This window comes from Aedes albopictus, chromosome 2 (genome assembly GCF_035046485.1).
Source record: "Aedes albopictus strain Foshan chromosome 2, AalbF5, whole genome shotgun sequence".
Taxonomy (NCBI): Eukaryota; Metazoa; Arthropoda; class Insecta; order Diptera; family Culicidae; genus Aedes; species Aedes albopictus.
Window position 1 is genome coordinate 187,786,198 of NC_085137.1, and position 20,144 is coordinate 187,806,341.

The 20,144-nt window shown below is 39.0% G+C and overlaps 1 protein-coding gene across 4 annotated transcripts in view; it reads left to right on the forward strand.

Annotated features, from left to right (window-relative positions):
• Window positions 1-20,144, forward strand: part of LOC109419096 (uncharacterized) — a 127,037-nt gene that overhangs the window by 53,634 nt on the left and 53,259 nt on the right. For all 4 annotated transcript variants that reach the window (XR_009997576.1, XR_009997574.1, XR_009997575.1 and 1 more), the window contains exons 3-8: window positions 5,666-5,722; window positions 5,858-6,018; window positions 6,405-6,716; window positions 8,467-8,619; window positions 8,719-8,888; window positions 9,096-9,309. Coding sequence is in view for 1 of the 4 variants with exons in the window: in XM_062850857.1 (XP_062706841.1) it covers window positions 5,666-5,722; window positions 5,858-6,018; window positions 6,405-6,716; window positions 8,467-8,619; window positions 8,719-8,888; window positions 9,096-9,309 (1,067 nt within the window). In the remaining 3 variants the exon portion in view is untranslated. The remainder of the gene's footprint in view (window positions 1-5,665; window positions 5,723-5,857; window positions 6,019-6,404; window positions 6,717-8,466; window positions 8,620-8,718; window positions 8,889-9,095; window positions 9,310-20,144) is intronic.

Below are 20,144 nucleotides of genomic sequence, written 5' to 3' on the forward strand. Positions count from 1 at the left end.
CACCAGGTCCGCTCTACAGTCGGCAATGTTTTCTAGCTGTTGTTGTTTTACATAATATTCGTCAAACATAAAGTTAAAATTAAAATCAGAACTAAGTTTTTTCGTTTTACTTGCTTTTTGACATGAAAATTTTGTTGGGGGGGGTGTTTAACAAGCTACGTCATTTATAAGGGGGGGTATCCAAATTTGTGACGAAATGCTACGAGGGGGGAGGGGGGTATTAAAAATCGCCTAAAAAAAGCTACGTCATTTATGGACGCCCCCTATGTGCCGTGCGAGCAGCTTCTAAGCCTCCAAGTCATAGCGCTTTTCTCGGCTCCTATGTAACCACTAACTGAATAACATTTTGCGAAAGCGCTTTTTCAGCTTTTTCACAGTTGTTAAATAATAGTTATACGGCATCCCAAATTAATCGATTGAATATAGTTAGGTTATGGATACCGTGACACAATACATGTAGAACTGAAATTATTACTTCTAAAATTGAATGATTGAAGTATTTGCCGCTACTTGGAATCAAACTCCCGATCTCCGTATCCACTGGTACCGATGATGTCGCCGCTGCCACACTGCTATATATAAATAGCATAGAAAATAGCTCGTTTTGTTTTACTCCAGACAAGGCTTTATAATTGTGCCACAAGAAACCTTACCCAACTTCATCTTCCTGCAAAAGCTTGTGATACGTCAAACGCAATAATGTTTACATTGAACAAGCTGTGTGGTTGCGCCAACAGGTTCTTCGTCATAGCTTCTAGCTGAAAGAGTGTTTTTTAAACAGCTACAAAGCGCTGCTGTTTTTTGTATTTGGCAACATCACAAAACGTACTGTATAAAAGCAGCTGTTGAATTGGCTGGGACTAGTATTCTATTTGCACATCTTTCGGAGTTGGATTAAAGTGCAATAAAAGCAACCCAAATAATTTCAGAGCACAGAGATGGATAGCTGTAAAGTATTTGGGTAATAGCTATATATCCCACTTGAAGTTTTTTTTGACAATAATGTTTACATCCGACAAGCCGCGTGGGTATTCCAACAGTTTCTTTATTACAGCTTCTAGCTTCTAGTTGATATCGCATAACAGCTTTCAAAGCGCTGCTGGTTTGTTGATTTGTCAGTATTACGAATTGTACTGTATAGTAGCAGCTGTTTTGTTAGTGGGGATCCCTATTCACAACTAACATTATTGTGAATGTAAACGTCAACAAAGCGACCTCAATACGGCTTGATGCTGAGTTACTGTGTTGTACATATGGACGGAAGCTTCTATGCAAGCCCTATACCAATGAATCTGGCGAGCTTAATCCACATGTTTATGCTGTGCGAGTAGCTTTTATACCACCAAATCATAGCTCTTTTCTCGGCTGCTATGTACTAACTGAATAACATCTTGAGAAGGCACTTTTTCAGCCTTTTCACAGTTGTTAAATAATAATTATACGGCCTCACAAAATTAATCGATTAAATATGATTAGGTTACGAATACCGTGACGCAATACATGTGGAACTGGAATTATCGCTTTTAAAATTGAATAATAAAAGTACTTGCCGCTACTTGGAATAGAATTCCTGATCTCCTTATCCACTGGTCCCGATGTTGTCCTAGCTGCCTCACTGCTGCACTGCAATAGCCCGTTTTGTTTTACTTCAGACAAATCTTCATAGTTGTGCCACAAGAAACCTTACCCAACTTCATCTTGCAGCAAAAACTTTTGAAACGTCAAGCGCAATAATGTTTACATTGAACAAGCTGTGTGGTTGCGTCAACACGTTCTTCATCACAGCTTCTAGCTGAAAGAATGTTCTTTAAATAGTTACGAAGCGCTGCTGTTTTGTATATTCGTCAACATTACAAAACGTACTGTATAAAAGCAGCTGCTTTATTGATTGGAACTTTTATTCGATTTGCACATCTTCCGTCAAATCTTCCGGAATTGGATTAAAGTGCTATACAAGCAACCCAAATAATTTCACAGCACAAAGATGGATAGCTGTAAAGTATTTGTGTAGCAGCTATATAACCCGCTTGAAGTTTGTTTTGAAAATAATGTTTACATCCGGCAAGCCGTGTTAGTATACCAACAGTTTCTTTATTACAGCTTCTAGCTATAATGACATCGCATAACGGCCTTTAAAGCGCTGCTGGTTTGTGGATTTGTCAGTATTACGAACTGTACTGTATAGTAGCAGCTGTTTTGTTACTGAGGACTCCTATTCGATTCGTTCAAGTTTTCACATCTTCCGGCAAATCTCCTGGAGTTGGAATAGAGTGCAGTAAAGGCAGCCCCAGTGAAAAGTGATTGATTTCTGAAAGCCGTGTTTGGCAGCTGTATGGTGCTTGTTTTGCAGCCGTGTATTAGCCAGGCTTGTCCGCACTGAACACATGAAAATTCTGCTCTTTTGATTTACACCACCAAAACCATCGTAGTTATGTAATCTTCCTATTTTGCCTGATAGAAGGATGTTTGAACATCCTAAATGACATTTCGAACTGTCAAAAAACCACACCGCAGTGCCACACTGTGCGCGCAAAGAGAATTTCACCCGGGTGAATTCACCCCAGTGAATTTCTCTTTGCACGCTCAGTGCGGCACTGCGGTGCGATATTTTGATAGTTCAAAGTGACATTTAGGATATTCAAACATCCTTCTATCAGGTAAAATAGGAAGATTACATAAATACAATGGTTTTGATGATGTAAATCAAAAGAGCAGAATTTTCATGCGCTCAGTGCGGACAAGCCTGGTATTAGCTTATGATTTATATTTGACTGGCTTCTCTTTTATTCAGCGTTGACAGCTTCTATTCGATGGTAACACAACAGAAAGCAAATGACTGAAGCTTATAGCGCTGAAAATGTTAGTTGGGTTGTTCAACTTTTCACATCTTCCGGGTAATTTCCCGGAGTTTGAATAGAGTGCAATAAAGGCAACCCCAGTGACAAGTGATTGATTTCTGAAAATCGAGCTTGGTAGCTGTATGGTGCTTGTTTTGCAGCCGTGTATTAGGTAATGTTTTATATTTGACTAGCTTCCCTTTTATTCAGCGTTGACTGCTTCAATTCGATGGTTACACAACTGAGAGCAAATGACCGAAGCTTATAGCGCTTAAAATGTTAGTTGGGTACTCTGTATAGCATATATATCTGTTGTTACGAGTATAGACCTGAAGTTCTGAACTCCAAGGTATTTTGGCTGACCTGGAATATCCCTATAGTGTCTATAAATGGCATTATAGATTTCAAGAGCTTAACGAATTTCCTTAGGCTTGAACGGAATTTCCTGATAATTCTAAGTTTTCAAGGTAGTAAATACCGTGGAGAAATGCCAAAATGTTTTTTTTCGAGAAATTACAAGACAAAATTCTGGAAAAATCTTGCTTGGGGGATTCCGAGGGCAATACCTGGAAGAATCCTTGGATAAATCACTGGAGGAATTATAGCGGGCATTTAAAAAATCTCAGTGCTGGGAAAAACCACGAAGTTTATTCGGCGGAGTCAAAATTATTCAAATCACAGCTACCCATGGTTATGAATGCAAAACCGTCCGCTACGGTAGTCTAGTTTGTTGAATTTCATTAGAAACCTTATGTTGCTACGGTAGTTTGCTACAGTAGATCGCTATGTCGTTGTTCTGACGGAATTCTCTAGACGGGTGAAGCTTAGAGACAAGGCTTTAGGATGATTTGGAGACAAAGTTGGGAAGCCCTTCGTTGGATGAATCGGTAGGACTCTCGAGGATGAGATTGAATATTGGAGAATCTATGCATTAATGGCGAGGAATATTGTTGGCAGAATCGGACGAGCATACGGGGCAGACCTTCTCGACCTCTCAAGCAATTGAGAACAAAGCTAACTATTTCATAAAGATTGTATTAAAACAAGAGGACATCCAGTTATGGTTCAGATATTTTATTATTTTGATGATGGTAGCTTTTCTGATAAACGGCACGCTGATTGGCGTGAGGTTTTTACGCTGCCTGGCCAACATGCCAATTGGAACGGCGTCTTACATTACCTATAACCAAAAACTGACTCCACCAGTGTACCATTATGCATATAATATACTTGATTCTTGAGAGCTTAGGGAACCGGAAGCCGATTTGCGTCGTTTCACACTTTCACATCGATAAGGTGCGGTGCGGCGGCGTACACGATCACTTCAATAGTTTAACGAGATAGTCTGGTATCCTCCTGCTGAATCACGGATGACGCTTACGAGGACCAAGGGAGAACCGATGCTTGAAAGGTGTAACAATAGGTGTAACGATGCTGCAAGGAACATACGGGCTTTCGAGAGTGTGTCATCGGAAAATACTGTGCTTCGGTCGACGACGATGGTCATAATGAAGAACGCTAGTACGACAAATGAATTTCATTGAAACTCATTCGGAGCTCCTGCGTTGAATCTGCTACTGTAGCATTTTTTTTTAGATCGCCTACTATATTGATTCAAAAAGAATACTCCCGCATATGAAGAGTCAGCGATACATTCATCAAATCCTAGCAAACTACTGTTACCATTTCCAGCACTGGAAGGAATTCATGAGGAAATCCTAAGAAATATCGCAGGTGGAATACCTGGAAGAACTTCAAATGAATTTCTTGGTAAAATCCCAGTAGAAATTATTGGAGGAATTTCTTCAGTAAGCAGGAATTCCTAGAGAATCCCATCAGGCATTCTGGAGCAATTACAAGAAAAATTAATGGATAAATTTTTAGGGAAAGCTTCTTAGAATTATTCCAGGAATGCCTAAACGGATTCCTCTAAAAATTCTTGCTGGGATTACTCAAGAGATTTATCCAAGGATTGCTATCGAAACCCTGCGATTTCTCCAAAGATTTTTCATGATTTTTTATAGAAATTCATCCCGTTATTTCTCCAGCGATTTCTCAATGATGTCTTTAGGAATTTCTCTTATCATACCAGCAAATACCAGCGGAATCCCTACTTAGTTTCTCAAGCATTTCCAGCTAGGATTTTTTCAGTAATTGTTCTTGGAAGTCCTCCAAGAATTTCCGAAAGATTTCTAGCAGAAATTGCCTGAGGTAGTCTATCAAAACTTCTCGAAAAAAAAAAAACCAGCAGCATTCCTGAAGCAATCCCAGTAAGAATTTCTAAAGGAATCTCAAGTGGATTGTCAACAGGAATTACTAAAATTTTATTTTGGGTTTCTCGTCTAGATACAGACTCTGTTCTAGTTGAAGCGATCTTTTTTCAAGGAGAAAAAAAAAGTAAAATACAAAAAATATAAAAGATCTGCCTACAAGAATCAAAATTTAAAGAAACTGTTTTTATGCATCTGTCGAGTGAATAGCTGCATTACTCCGCAGAACATTTTTGACAGACGCATACCATGCTTCAGGTACCAGACTACGTTTACTACCAGCATATCGATTAAATATTATATAAACCGGAATACGGCGACTGTCCAGCTGAAATTATGTTCAAATCGATTTTACCGGTCGGTCAACTGCTGATGGCACGATATTTACTGAGTAAACATCGTTGCGCCTAGACTCGAATGGATCAAATTATTGCATTATCTATATGTATAACCGTCGTAGACCGTCTCGTGTCCAGCAAGATAGCTTGAACCAACAACAGCCATAACCTGGTACTAATGGATCTTTCTTATGTTTTTCTTTACTCTTCCCTCTTGCAGTATTACAAATGAACAATCAAAACGTGCAACGAGACAATGATAGCAGAATCAAAGATGGTAAGTTCATTGCATCGTCGTAAGTGCCCCCTCCCCGCAGCTGAATATTTAAAGATGTTGATTGTAATCAAATTTCAATATTGCAATTCCTTTGTCCTCTCTCTTTCTCTTACACCGATACTGCAACTCCACCAGGTTTGGTTATAAAGCCATCGAACATTAGAATATGGTTGCACCAGAAGCACCTGGCCAAGTTGGCCAAGGTGATCTGGGCCGGACAGGGAATGCGTCTTCGAACGGAAACGTCGCATCATCCGAAGATGAAGCGATTTCTGGAATGTGTGCCACATGTTATGGTATGACATATTATTGATCCGAGTTAAAACTGTGCCATCGAAATACAATGCATTAGATTGGATTGCAACACCAATCTAAAATTTAACATTCTCATATTTTCAAAATTATGATAGTACACAAATTTCAAGTTGTTAGATGTTGTAACGTTACAATCAAAATGTTTCTATGAGAATTTCCATACGATAGATACTCTATAGTTCATAACTATTACATATATAAGCTATAATATAACTTATAATGTGTTCGTTGCAAATACCATAGAATTATGTCTGGAATTAGATGTAGTATGATTTTATTACGACGCATTGTATTTGAATGGTTATGTTTTTTTATTAGGTATGATTACAATAGAATAGAATGTGACTTCCCTTTCCCGAAACAATAGGGTGTCATCAAGGACATCCACCAGGCGGTCGTGGATAACGATCTGGATACGCTGAAGGAGAGAACGGTCTCGCCAACGCCGCGGATCGTTCTGACCAGCAAGGATGCCAACGGGTTGACTCCGCTGCACAAGGCGGCAGGGTTGGCCCATACACAGATCGTGGAATACATCCTGTCGATTTGGCCCAGTTTGTCTTCGGACGAGGATCACACGGGCAAAACTCCGCTGCACTGGGCGGCCAGTGCGAAGAACAATGCGCGAAGTTTCAATCTTCTGGTGCAAGCTGGAGCAGACGAAGCTGCGCTGGACCACGTATGAATTTTGTGGGATAACTGGATGACGCGGTTGGGTTTGTTGGAATGAGTCGCAATTTCAGAATTACGCAAATGTCTAGACCGATGAACGTGCAACAATTAAGCGATAGTTGTGCAGATACTACGGGGTCTGCTTTGAGCATCTCGGTTGTTATGCGATCGACCCCCGGTGATCTGTTCGATTTAATGCTACGAATAGCTGTTTCTATCCCCTGCTCTGATGGAGCTTCGATGTTGACACGGGTATTGCGTCAATCCCTTGGCGGGTCATGCTGAGCTGTTGATGTCGTGGTCAACACTTGAGAAAGATTTCCAAAGTGCTCGAACCAGCGTTTCAACTGGTCAGCCGGGTCGGTCAATAAATGTCCAGACGTGTCTTTCACGGGGTAGGGTCAAGTGGGGTAAAATGCCATTTTTCAAACTTTCATCGTTTTCAATGATAATTAGTTTCATTTTTTAGGCTTTCAAAGTGGTAACAGCAACTAGACAATATTTGCTCGATACTTCAGCAAAAATATTCACTAAATTATTGTATTTTCATCGATTTTTAGCGACTTTAAAAACTGATTCGTAAAACGGAAGTGGTGCAAAACGACCATCTGCCGTGGGGTAAGATGCCACTTCATGAAAACATTCAAAAATTACGTCCATCAGTTTTCGGGCATTTCCGACTCCTTTTCCCCCCTCTGTCCCGCTTTTTCGTATACTCAATAAATGGAGTGTTACCCCCCTCCCCGCAAAACGATGGTCGTAATATTTGAATGACCCCTAACATGAAAAGCATAGACATCAACAACCATGCGTCTCCATGCGTGCCTCAATCTCGTTGGAAACACTTGGCTGGTAATAAAATCACCAGAAAACCTTAATTGCAAGCACGAAAAACCGGAAGTTGCCAGTTTTCATTGGGAAATCAAAAGATTTTTCGTGGGTTTCGTGGCCTAGCTTCTTGAAGAATGTTCGATGCAAACGTATCTTGACACCATTCACCAATACTAATGATCAAGTCCCATTCAGGAATGATTTTATGAGTTGGGCCATTTTACCCCATCTTGGCATTTTGGGCTCTGTTCCCCTAAGTCCCACTAAGGCGACGTGAAAAATCGTAGAGGAGTCGGATGTTGCCGGTGTTTGCGGCTATCTTGCCTTCGTCGGCTAAGAAGATCGTCCACGTTTTTTTTTGTCCCGTCTACATGGACGTTTCATTTCCTTCTTGAGAGCCAAATACGGGCTACGGCTTTGGCTTCTATCGCTCTATCGCGGCTTTGGCGTTCCTTCGCTCCTCTATCTTCCTCCAGGTATCATCTGTGATCCACTGCTTTCTCCGGGTGCGTAGCTCACCCAAATTATTCCCGCCGGTGACGATGAAGGCGTTCTTGATGGCGCTCCATTGATTTTCTACGCTTCCACCTTCTGGAATATCCGCAGAACGGTGAAAAGCCAACTCAATGTATGACTACATATAAATATAATCATTTTTTTGGTTTAACCTTTTGGAGCCGATTTGTTTAGCCGCTGTCGACGCAACCTCGCTGGTGTCGAACACGTTTCTTATGCTCGGTTTCATCGCCGGGGTCATATATGACCCCTCCGGCTCCAAAGGGTTAAATCAAGCAGTTGCGGGTATAATAATTTATTTATTGAAATTGTGCGATTGATTCCAACAAGCTCACCTGCATATCCTAGAGAAACAGATTGAAAATTATCAAAAAAAAATCCCGTAATCACGCATGCAACTCAAACACCAGCGGGACAAGGCGGCCGAGTACTACAAAAACCGTCCGAACGAGATCGACCGTTCGCTGTTGACCGTCATTCCGGAGGCACCGCGAATATCACAGCAGGGGTTCCCGGCGTTCTTCGACTGGACCATGTTCACCCTCGACGAGGATACCGACGATGTAATGTCCTATTTACACGAAACTGATTAGTCTGAGAACCCTAAAAACTAACTAACACTGAACCAACCTACCCTCCTTATTACCCGTAACCCATTTCAGAGCAACGGTTCGCAAACGAGAATGAAACCCTTTTTATCGCAAAATAACTTACTAGATAACGATGTAAATAATTACAATAGTGTTTCCAAGTCTAAATCTGTGCACAATCTCACTAATGGGACGCTAACCGATCTCCCGAACGACGAGAGCGAAAGCGAGACCAAGAACAAGTAATTATCGAGACTAATTTGCTGTCCTGTGTGTTTCTTTCGTCCGTTCACGTTTCTAAGTTTTTTTTTTCCAATTCCTACCCCTAAGCTTCATTTTCCACACTTTCTTGAATGTACAGTGCAATGCAAATGTCGTGTGTAGTATCTGAATCCAATAATAATACGATTTATTTCCACACCTTAAACTCTGTATCCGTTCACCTTTAGGGAGGGATCAGCTGCTGCAGAGGAGCTGGATGAGGACCCGGAAGCAAATCAACAGGAATCGACAGGTGGAGATGATGTCGGAGGTGGTGATGGTGGCGGCGGTGGTGAATCAGAGGACGTCAATGGTGGTGGGCCGGATGGCAGCAACGAAGCGGACCCCGAGGGCGAGGTACTCGACGTGGAGGAAAATAGAACCTCCGAAGACACGAATCAGGTAGTCACGCATAGCGATTGCAATTGAAATGAACTTTTACAACAACTTCCTTCCTCGGTGCCACTGCGAGAGAGCATTTCGGTTTTTCTTTTGTCAGTAGTGTTCAGTTTTCCACCTAGGGGAGGACGGGGCAAGATGATCACTTAGCGTTGAAGTGGGATAGGATACAATTGGGTTTTTAAATTTTGAAAAATGTATTCATTTTTTGATTTCATACAAAAAAGCACCTTTTCCTGAGCCACTATGATTTTTTTCAGATTTTTAGAACTTTATTTAGATATCTGAAATCAATTACAAAGAGATTTTTTCGAAATCACCTTTTGACAGCTGGGAAACTGTTTGACAACTCCGCCCAGTACAAAATGCAACGAGGGGCGATTCAACAAATCGCTCCCATACAAACTTCAAATTGATTTTTAAATAGGTTTCCGGGCACCAAAATTCATGAAAATTTGGATTTCGGCTCAGTTTGGTTGCAGATTCAAAATATGGAACTATCTCAACACCATTAAAGAAGCCAATTATATGAAAATTACTTACACTACCGATTAAAAAATTAGGTTCACCACCTTAAAACATGGTATTTTGTTCTCTGTCAATTTGAATCCTATTTCCAAAGTCTAGGTCTTATTCAAAAGATAATAAGTAAGTCAAAGAAACTTTAGCCATGATTTAGATGACTTTTTTGTACGACAACCTTACCCAAATTTGCCATGTTTTCTAAAATGTGTATTACAATTTCGGGCAGTATTGCTGAGAATAGGGTAGACTAAATTTTAAGATGAGATAAGTAACAGCATTCCAGCCCAAAACACGAAAAAATGCCATTTTTGACTCGATATTTTTCAATTTGAATGATTTTTTGTTCATGTGCTGTATTTCGTGAATCATTTAATTTTGCATCAACAAACCATTTTTTCTCACCTAACTTTTGAAAACGGTTTGTTAGTAAAATGATGTCTTCGAAAATGTTTGAGGAAATTTGACGTATTTTTAGAAAAAAAAATACACTGATAGTAATAACCATCGCGGATCTATGTTTAGATGTCATATAATATCAATTTTCTTCAAATCTTACTCGGTTTTCTTCATTATTTGTCTGTTGAAAGCTGAGTTCCAGCCTCAAAATTTGTCAAGTAGCCCACGATGGTTAAATGCTTTTAATTATTTTTGTCGATTTTTTTTTATCGGTTTGCAAACACTTTTTGAGATTTTTTATATCAAAAATAGATTTCTACGTTCAGGTTCCAATAAAAAAAAACTATGCATGTTTTTTTTCCTGCACCTACGCATACCTAAGTTACACTGAATTTTAAAAATCAAAAATATAAGAAGAATATATGGGAACTTGTGAAATGTTATACGATTTTCCTCTGTTTTACATGAAAATTGATCTCAGAAAGATCAATTATTTCTCAGATATGTGAATTTTCAGACCGTCACGAATGAAAATGAAAAAGGTACAACTTTTTCTTTGATATTATAATTTTTAAATTACTGTAACTTAAGTATGGTTAGGTGTAGGAAACAAAACATGCATAGTTTTTTCATTGAAACTTGTACAGTCGAGTCTCTTACTAAACGAATTCCTATTAAACGGACTCCTATTAAACGAACTCCTACTAGACAGGGGTGAGCGTTATAGGAGATTAAGAGCTTATGGGATTTCGGCATTTTGGGGGTGTGTTAAGAGTTAACGCAATACTTTCTTCGGCAAAGTTTTAGGGCTTGATAAGATCTACCATTTAGAACTTTGGTTCATATGATTAGTTGGCAACTTGGCCGCCAGAGGGACCATCAACAGTTTGATGCTAAATTGCACTACAGGAACCATATCAGGTTCTGAAGCGAACGTTACGAAATGCGACAGCTCAAGACCATGATAATTTGGAAGGATAGTGTATTCGGGAAAGTTGTTGGGTACGCCAATAACTTACTGACGATTAGTTGCGAAGTTCGAAATTCCTCCACTGGGCGGCGCTAGTGAGCAAGTAAAATTTCAAATCCTCATATCTCTGAATCCCGATAACTTAGAAAGAGTCGCGAGAGTGCGGGAGATTGGCATCTAAGAGCCGAAAGAGAGATAAAGTTGTGAAAGACGGACCCGGTTTAGGGTGGTGCTTCGAATCCAGTTTGACTTTCTATTCTGCAGAGTTGTAACTTGTTCTGTAGCTTCTGTAGTTGGTTAAAGCGCCGGACTAGCGATAACGGAGTCGTGGGTTCGAATCCCACCAAAACAAATGTTTTGTCAGTCAACAACGCTCTACGGAGAGAGGATGAGTACGACTGAGCGTTACAGTCCATACACAAATGTTAAGATTTGCATACAAAAAGTATTTTGAAAGGTGGGAGGATTTAAAAACATTTGATTTTAGCGTTACGTAATTCATTTATTTGGCCTATTATATTTTATTTCAGCATCGACACGATACGAGTCTTGCCTTAAGGCGAAACTGGATCCATTTCTTCACTTTTTGGTTTTTGATTTTTTAAAAAATAACGAAGCAATATTTTCAAAATCGGTTTTCGTGCACATGTAGAGTATGGATCAAGGTATGTCCTGATTTTTTTTCCAGATGGAAAATGTTTTTCGTTTTTGCAGAAACCATTTTTAAACAAAATTTCACAAAAAAAATGGTTTTTGCAAAAACGAAACACATTTTCCAACTGGAAAAAATTCAGAAGATACCTTGATCTATACTCTACATGTGCACGAAAACCGATTTTGTAAATATTGCTTCGTTATTTTATAAAAAATCAAAAACGAAAAAAAAGAGGAAATGCTTCCAGTTTCGCCTTAAGAGAAAACTATAACACATGGCTGTAGTCAGAACCATGGGTTTATGAGGGGAAATTTTATTTATGAATGCCTACATAAATTTATATTCTGAAATTGGTTCTATCTAAGACAAAGTGTCTCTCATAATCCGGTTATCTTGGGATTTCTTCAAGAATACATTGAAAAACTTTTTTAGAAAGACTTCCACGGATCTATCCTGTAAAATCTCATAACAATTGTTTAAAAACTACCTACAGAGTATCCCTTTTGAAGTATATCATGCGATTTTCTCTTGAATGTGGTATTCTGGAATTTCAATTATGCCCCCACGTGAAACTTGGCCGGGAGGCCAAGTCTGATTGTTGTTTCTAGCAAGAAAAGAGGTGGAAAAAATATACATTTTCGATTTGGTGGTTGAGAATAGAATAGAGAATGTTTGGTACGTACGTTGAATGAGAATTATAATAATTTCCTCACCCCTTATTTTACTGGCGACGATCATGTGTGATGTGTTTTTCTACAAGGCAATATATATCCCTTTTGTGACGAACCAGCACAATATCTTTTTCACCTGTTTATTCTTTGTTTTATGTGATGTAAACTGTTTTAGTAATCGAACTACTGCTTATACTTGTATGTGTGCAAACAAAACTTTGTTCACGTTGCATGTCAGATTTACCACAATAAGTTGAACAAAAAGTGGACAAAAACCGTAAAACATGGAAAAGTTACATCTGTAGCATATTTTTTATTTTCGATTTGTTTATGTAGTCAAAGCTTGAAATCGAAAGATGAAGAGTAGTTCTACCAAATTGTTGTTTAATTGAGAAATATAAGAGTTCTGAAGAGCTAAAGTTGAGCTATTTGTATGAAGATCGCACTTTTTTTGTGCTCCGTCCCGAAAGTGATACATACTCAACTTATGGCCTTATTTGTGCATTAGCTGACGCTCACCACGCTGACGTAGTGTTTGCTCTGCTCAGCGTGCCTGTCTGGGTCATAATGACCCCAATGCACAAGACTAGGATTAAAGAAAATTAAGATTTTTGAAAGAGTTGTTACATTTTTTTAAGGATGACAAATTCTACGGAAGTGCCTCTTATTAATATCGTTTCCAGCCTCGCCTTGGAGTTATTAATGGAACTAAGCACTTAAGAAAAGTGCTCCCATTTTCGTCCTATCGAAAACAAAGCTAATAAGTGCTATTTATTTTGTTTTTTTTTTCTATCTATCACAAAAAAACGGACACAATCGGTGCTGTTTATCATTGTTCACCGTGTGGAACGCGTTCAAAACCTCAAAAATATCAAATTATAAACGAAGAACAAAGTTTCAACACAACTTGACTTTGTTGTGTTCATCTTGCTCCGTCTTACCCTACTTTTCCATACATACGATTTCCTTCTAATTTTGGTAACTTCACCCCCCAAAAAATCGAACACATTCAACACACATACATACACTCACATGTAAAGCCCGTTAGAAAAACAAAAACTAGCGCAAAAAACGCTATCGAAAAAAAAAACCGCGGTAGATCCTAATTAAGACGAGTCGCATAAATGCGGGCGCTCACATGTACCATACGCGTATGTTAGTCATCAATGTCCAATGGAAAATAAACGGTCCACTTGTACGTGAAATCAATCATATTTGTGGAAACAATCAGATAAAACACGGTCTAGCCGTTTTGTTAGAGCCCCTTCCGTTAAACGCGTTTAGATTATCTGGATAGCAGATCTGCACATAATTGCAGATAATTACCACACCGGAAACATTTAGAAACTGTCGACCCGCGAGTGCACCCGCTTGTTATACTGAATATGTTTTTATTGATTTGTCATTTGGTTTTTTTTTTTTCATTTCACTGTTTAATTCAAAAGTTTCATATGATGCCACCTGTTAGTTCAGCGTGAGCATTCTGGAAGAATTGCAAAAACCGTTAAGTACAATGTAAGTAAGGAGTGTATCGAAAAGTAGTTGGCAATGTTCAAGGCGTTCTACCTTGAAGCTGAATTAAAGATCAACATTTGAAAAGAGCGTATCAACCATTGCAAACTTCAGCTTCTCTTGTCCCTCCTAGACGTATTTCCAATTATTTAGGGTATCGCGCCACTTGGGCGGTGGCTTCTATATTCGTCTGTTTTACACTATAACTCAGTCAATTTTGAACCAATTGACTTGAAATGTTGTACACGGGTAGATACTATACCTATCTCACCACATTCCAAAAGTTGTGTCAATTGGTTCAAATTTGACTGAGTTATAGTGGAAAACAGACGAATATAGAAGCCACCGCCCAAGTGGCGCGATTCCCTATGTAATCTTTTATTGCGCATTTAGTTCACCACTGGACTGCGCACTCAGTCTTCATAAGTGCGAAAACGTTGATAAAAGTGCGCAATTGCATCAAATGCAGTTGATGTCTTCGGCGCACTATTTATTTGATTTATGCTCAATAAGTGCTCTGAACACACTGAGTGCGCTATACCACTACAGCTACTTTTCCTCTCTGTAGAAATTTTGCATGAATGATTGGAAATACTTTCTGGCCTTTTAATAACCAATAACAAATGAAACAAATTTGGCCTGGACCTAGTGTGATAGGTTAAGTGCATGCCTTCCACGCAGATGAGTAAGTAATGCTGTGGGTCTCGAAACGAACTAGTGTATGTAGAGCTGAAAATCCCATAAAAAATTTCATATAGAAAAAAAACATTGGGGGAAAAAATCTTGTTTTTTTTTGTTTGCAGTATTGTGCACACAACATGTCAAAAATTCTTATTTTCAATACAAAAATCTTCATTATTTTAAAAATGTTCTGGGGCGTCTGTAAATATTTCAAGGAATTTCTGCTGCGGACTAATCCGAGAAGCTCATTCGAGGGTTGCATTCAAAATTTCTACTGGAAAATCATCCCGGAAGTTCATTTCCGTGGATTCTTTTTGGGGATTCTTTCAGCAATAACTTCCGTGCATTCCTTCAAATACCATCTTGGATTCCTTCTGGTGATTTCTTCAAGATTTCATTCAGAAACTTATTTAGGAATGACTACTGGAAGTTCGTCTGCAATTTTTCCATAAATTCTTTCTGAGCAGGGATTTCTTCAGAAATTCCTGGAGAATGCTCAAAATGAACTCCTGGAGGATTCCTAGAAGCGTGTTTCCCAAAGATGTATGTAAAATCGCCGTGCGATTTTCATAGTTTACGGTTTCATGGTTTTATTTAGGACGCATTATTTGTGAAGCTCCACACGTGCAATGCACATGTTGGACATATTAAAGCGTCGCCCCTGATTTTCGGAATTCTGAGATTAATTCCCCAAGAAACCTCAAAGAATTGACCCAGAATCCTGAAAAGCGTAGCTTAGAACTCTAAGAAGGATTACTCCAGAATCCTGAGAAAGGTTCTCTCAAAATATCTGGCGGGACTGTCACAGAAACCTGAGATATATTCTCATATAATTCGGGAAGATAGGATTTCCCCATAATCCTGAGAAGAATTTCTCCAGAATCCTTTGAGTATTTTCCCAAAATTCCCCTAAAATCCTGGGTGGAGTCTTTTAAATTGCTGAGAATAATTCTACCAGAATTCCGAAAAGTATTCCGCAGAATTCTACGAGTGATTTCCTCAGAATTCTACGAGTGATTTCCTCAGAATCATGAGATGGATCATAAGAGGCGTGCTTCCATATTGTCGAGAGAAATATATCTAATAACCAAAGCGGGTTATTTTCCGAAAATCTGATTAGGACTCTCCCTGGAAGGGATTACGAAAACTTCTAGAATTATTTTCCCCAGCATCCTGAGAAGGATTCCCTGGAGTTCTAAGAGGTATTCCCACATAAAACAGAAAAATTATCGCAGATTCCTGAAAGACATTCCCCCATAATCTTTGAAAGGACTCCCCTGAACTCCTGAAAGGGGTTGTCCCAGAACTCTGAGAGTGATTCCTCTAGAATACTTAAAATAATTACACCAGAACCTCAAGAGAATGTTCCCATAATCTTATCAGGGATTGTCCCTGATTACTAAGAGGGATTTTCCCAGAATCCTGAAAGGGATTTTCGCGAACAACTGCTCCAGAATGCAGAATTCTACTGAGATTCTCATAGAATGCTGAGAAGGATTTCTTTCGAAGAGGAATCACAAAATCTATGTGACGGATTCTCCAAAATCCAAATTTCTCTAGAAAATTCTGCCCACAATCTCGTGTGAGATTCTTCAATAATTAATAACTCTGAAAGAAAGTGCCCTAGAATCTTGAAAAATATAGCCCCAGAATCCCAAGGACTTCTCCAGAATCATGGTCGCAGAATCCTGACGGGAATTTCCTCAGAAAGCCGATTTTTCAGAGAATCTTGGGAAGGATCTTACGCAGAATCCTGTGTGGGATTCCCCCAGAATCCTAAGAAATATTCTCCCAGAATTCTAAGAGAAATTTCGCCACAATTCTGAGAATACTAAGTATGATTCTCCAAGAAGTCTGAGAGGAAATCTTGAGAATGCTGAGAAAGATTTCCTCAGAATTCTGAGTGGGATCCTATGTGAGGGTTCTCCAGAATCCTTAGAAGAATCAACCCAGATCATCCAGAAATTTCTTAGAATCCTGAAAGGGATTTCACCCTTGATAGGGAACCCTGGTAGAGAATATCCCAAAATCCTGAAATGAATTTTCTTAGAATCCAGAGATTTCACCCTTGATAGGGAACCCTGGTAGAGAATATCCCAAAATCCTGAAATGAAATTTCTTAGAATCCAGAGATTCCGTAGAATTCTGATGGGTATTCCTTTATAATACTGCTGAGTAAAATTTCTCCAGGATTTTTAAAGGGCCTCTTTCTTAATTCTGAGGGTTTCTCTAAAATTCTGTGAGAGATTCCTTCAAAATGCTGAAAATTATCACACCATCATCCTGAGAGACCTTATCCCTAAAAAGAGAAAAAAAAACTCTTCCAGTGGGAATTCTCCCTGAATTCTATTAACGATGTCCCTAGAATCCCGGGAGAGATTACTCCAGTTTTCTGAGATGGATTCGCTCAGAATTTAAGAGGAAATCTTCCAGAATCCAGAGGAATTTCATCAGATTCCCGAGATTGATTCTCCCTAAATCCTGTGATGGATTGCCTCACCCTGAGAGAAATTCTCCTGCAGTATTGAAAGACATCCCATTGGATTCATGAATCAGAGAACCCCAGAACTCTGAAAGGGACCCTTAGAGGGGATCTTCCACATTATTAAGGGAATCCTTAACACGCGTGACCGCCTGTTCCAGTGGTAGGAGTCCACTAATCAGGTGACCCCTAATTCAAGGTGTTATGCGGCTTTACGCTTACCGTGCCTAGGAATGACTGGTTGGAGAGGTCTTATAAAAACCTAATCGCAAACGGAGCCTGTGGAGATTCCCATAAGGAACTTCAGAAAGAGCTCCGGGATGAGTCCCAAAAAGAACTGCTGCAGGATTCCGGGAGAATTTCGAGAAAAAAAAAACTCTTGGAAGACTCTCAGAAAAAAGTTCCGAAGGATTCCCACAAAGAACTGCCAGAGGATTTTTAAAGCGAGCTTCTGAAGGATTTCGAGAAGGAACTCCAGGAAGGTTTCCAGAAATATTTTCAGAAAAAAAAACACTCCTGAGCGATTTCAAGGAATAACTCCAAGAAGCCTGCCAGAGGAAACTCGGGGAGGATTCCCAGATGAAAGAATTCTCAAAAGGACAAAAAAACTCCTGGCGGATTCCCAGAAGAAACTTCTGGGGGATTCCCAGAATGAACTGGTGGAAAGTTCGTAGACGTAGATTGAACTCTTGGAGAAAACTGGAGAAACGGCAATTATAAAGACGATTCTGAAAAATAAATCCAGCAGAAGCTCTTGGAAGAATTTAAAAATGATGTAAACATTCCAGAAGAAACTGCTACAGGAATACCAAAAGGAAATTTCTGGTGTAATCCAAGAAGAAACTCCCACAGGCATCCAGCAGGAATTGCTAGACGAATCTCAGGAAAAATTCCTGGAAGAACTCCCAATAGAATATCAGAAATAAAAAAAAGGAGAAATCCTAAGGATGAGATAATCCCAGAAGAAACTGCTAGTAGAATCTCAGAAGGATTTTCTGCAGAAATTTCAGAAAAAATATAGAAAGAACTTCCGTAATATCTTCTGAAGAAAACCCAAGAACTATTCCTGAAGGAATTTCAGAAGAGACATCTGGATAAATCTCACAAGGAACAAAGCACGTCGTGGGGAAACCCGGAAAAAAATTGTAGAGGCCCTATAGGACCCTGCCTGGTAAATCCTAGTGAAACTCTTGAAGCAATTCCAGTAGCAACTTCACCGGGAGTTTAAAAAGGGACATACGGTTTAATCCCATATAGATAAACCCAAGGGCTCATAGCTCTTTCAGATATCTAAACAAAAACTTCTCATCGAACTCCAAGAGATTACCAAGCGAAGAGTAGAATCAGCTTAGGTTGAAATACAAAAAAAAATAAAAAAAATAAGAAAAAATATTACCAAGCGGAATTGGGGTTTTAAATTAAGAAAAATTCAATGGTTTTATATTTTTATTAAACGAAAGAGCACCTTTTTTCTGAGCCACTATGATTTTTTTCAGATTTTTAGAACTTTGTTTTGATACCTAAAACCAATTTCAAAGATTTTTTTTTCAAATCACCTTTTGACAGCTGAGCAACTGTTTGACAGCTCCGCTCAGTACAAAATCCGACGAGGGGTGATTCATGAAATCACTCCCATACAAACTTCAAATTGATTTTTTAATAGGTTCCCGGGCACCAAAATTCACGAAAATTTGGATTTCGGCTCAGTTTGGCATGCAGATTCAGAATATGGTATTATCTCAATACCGCTTAAAAAGCCAATTACACGAGATTACATAAGAAAATCCCGGAAACATTCTTGGAGGAATCCCAGAAGAATATCCGGAGAAAAATCCCATAAAATTTCTTTGGGTACTCCTAGGAGACATCTCTGAAGAAACTCATACAAACATTTATGGGGGAACTTTTGATGATTTTTTCGAAGGAACTCCTCAAGCTATTCCAAAAGAAACTTCTACAAAAACCTCAGAAAAACTTCTCAAGGAATGTCAAAAGATTTCCCAAAGAAAATCCAAGAATTTACCTGAATGAATATTACACACCAGTTCTTCAGTTATTTGTTGATATTTCAGAATAACTTGGATGTTAGTTCTCTGACAAATAATACCTCAACGCGCTATTAGTTTGGTATTGAGGTCTGCTTGAGGTATTATACAATTAAAGAAAAATCGCTATTTGTATGAAAAAATCGCCGATTATTATTTAGGTATTGCCATACCCGATGTCATTATTCACGCGTTATGCACATTGTAATCTTCTATTGTTTTAGGTATTTTACATCTTATGCAGGGTTTCTTAATACCTCAATACCTTAATATTAAGTTTTCCATACCTGTTTGTCATTCTTCAGCTATTTTCTCTTGCTCGGGAATGAAGTGATCAGTTTACTGATTTTGAACTAAGTATATAAACAAATCGTCAAATTTAAAGCTTTCGGAAACTTTTTTTTAGATTATTTGAAAAATTACATGATGAATAGAAAAATTACAAGAAATCGGAGAAATTTGGGTCGATTTTGAATCTCTATATGGGATGAAAAAATGGTGGAAAAGTTCAAACCTCATTTACTCGAAAGTGGGGTTTTGCCTTTCTGCTTCTAGCCCCCTCAACCCCTGGATGAAGTGCAAAGAGAGCCTTGGAAGGAATCTCAAAAGAAACTCTTTGGGGAATTCCATTAACCCTTTATAAGGCCGAGAAAACTAGAAGAGTTGTCAACGCATACTATCATGGAAATGATTATATACATAATCACATGTACAAAACAATTTTTATTTGTAAGAAACTCTCAAAAATCTAGGTGGCAATATAGTTGCCACTGCCCGTTTAGTCCAAAAACGCTGGTGGCAATATAGTTGCCACTGCCCGTTAACCCCAAAAACGAGCTTTTGAGGTGGCAATATAGTTGCCACTGCCCGTTTAGGCCACCAGCGCTGGTGGCAATATTCT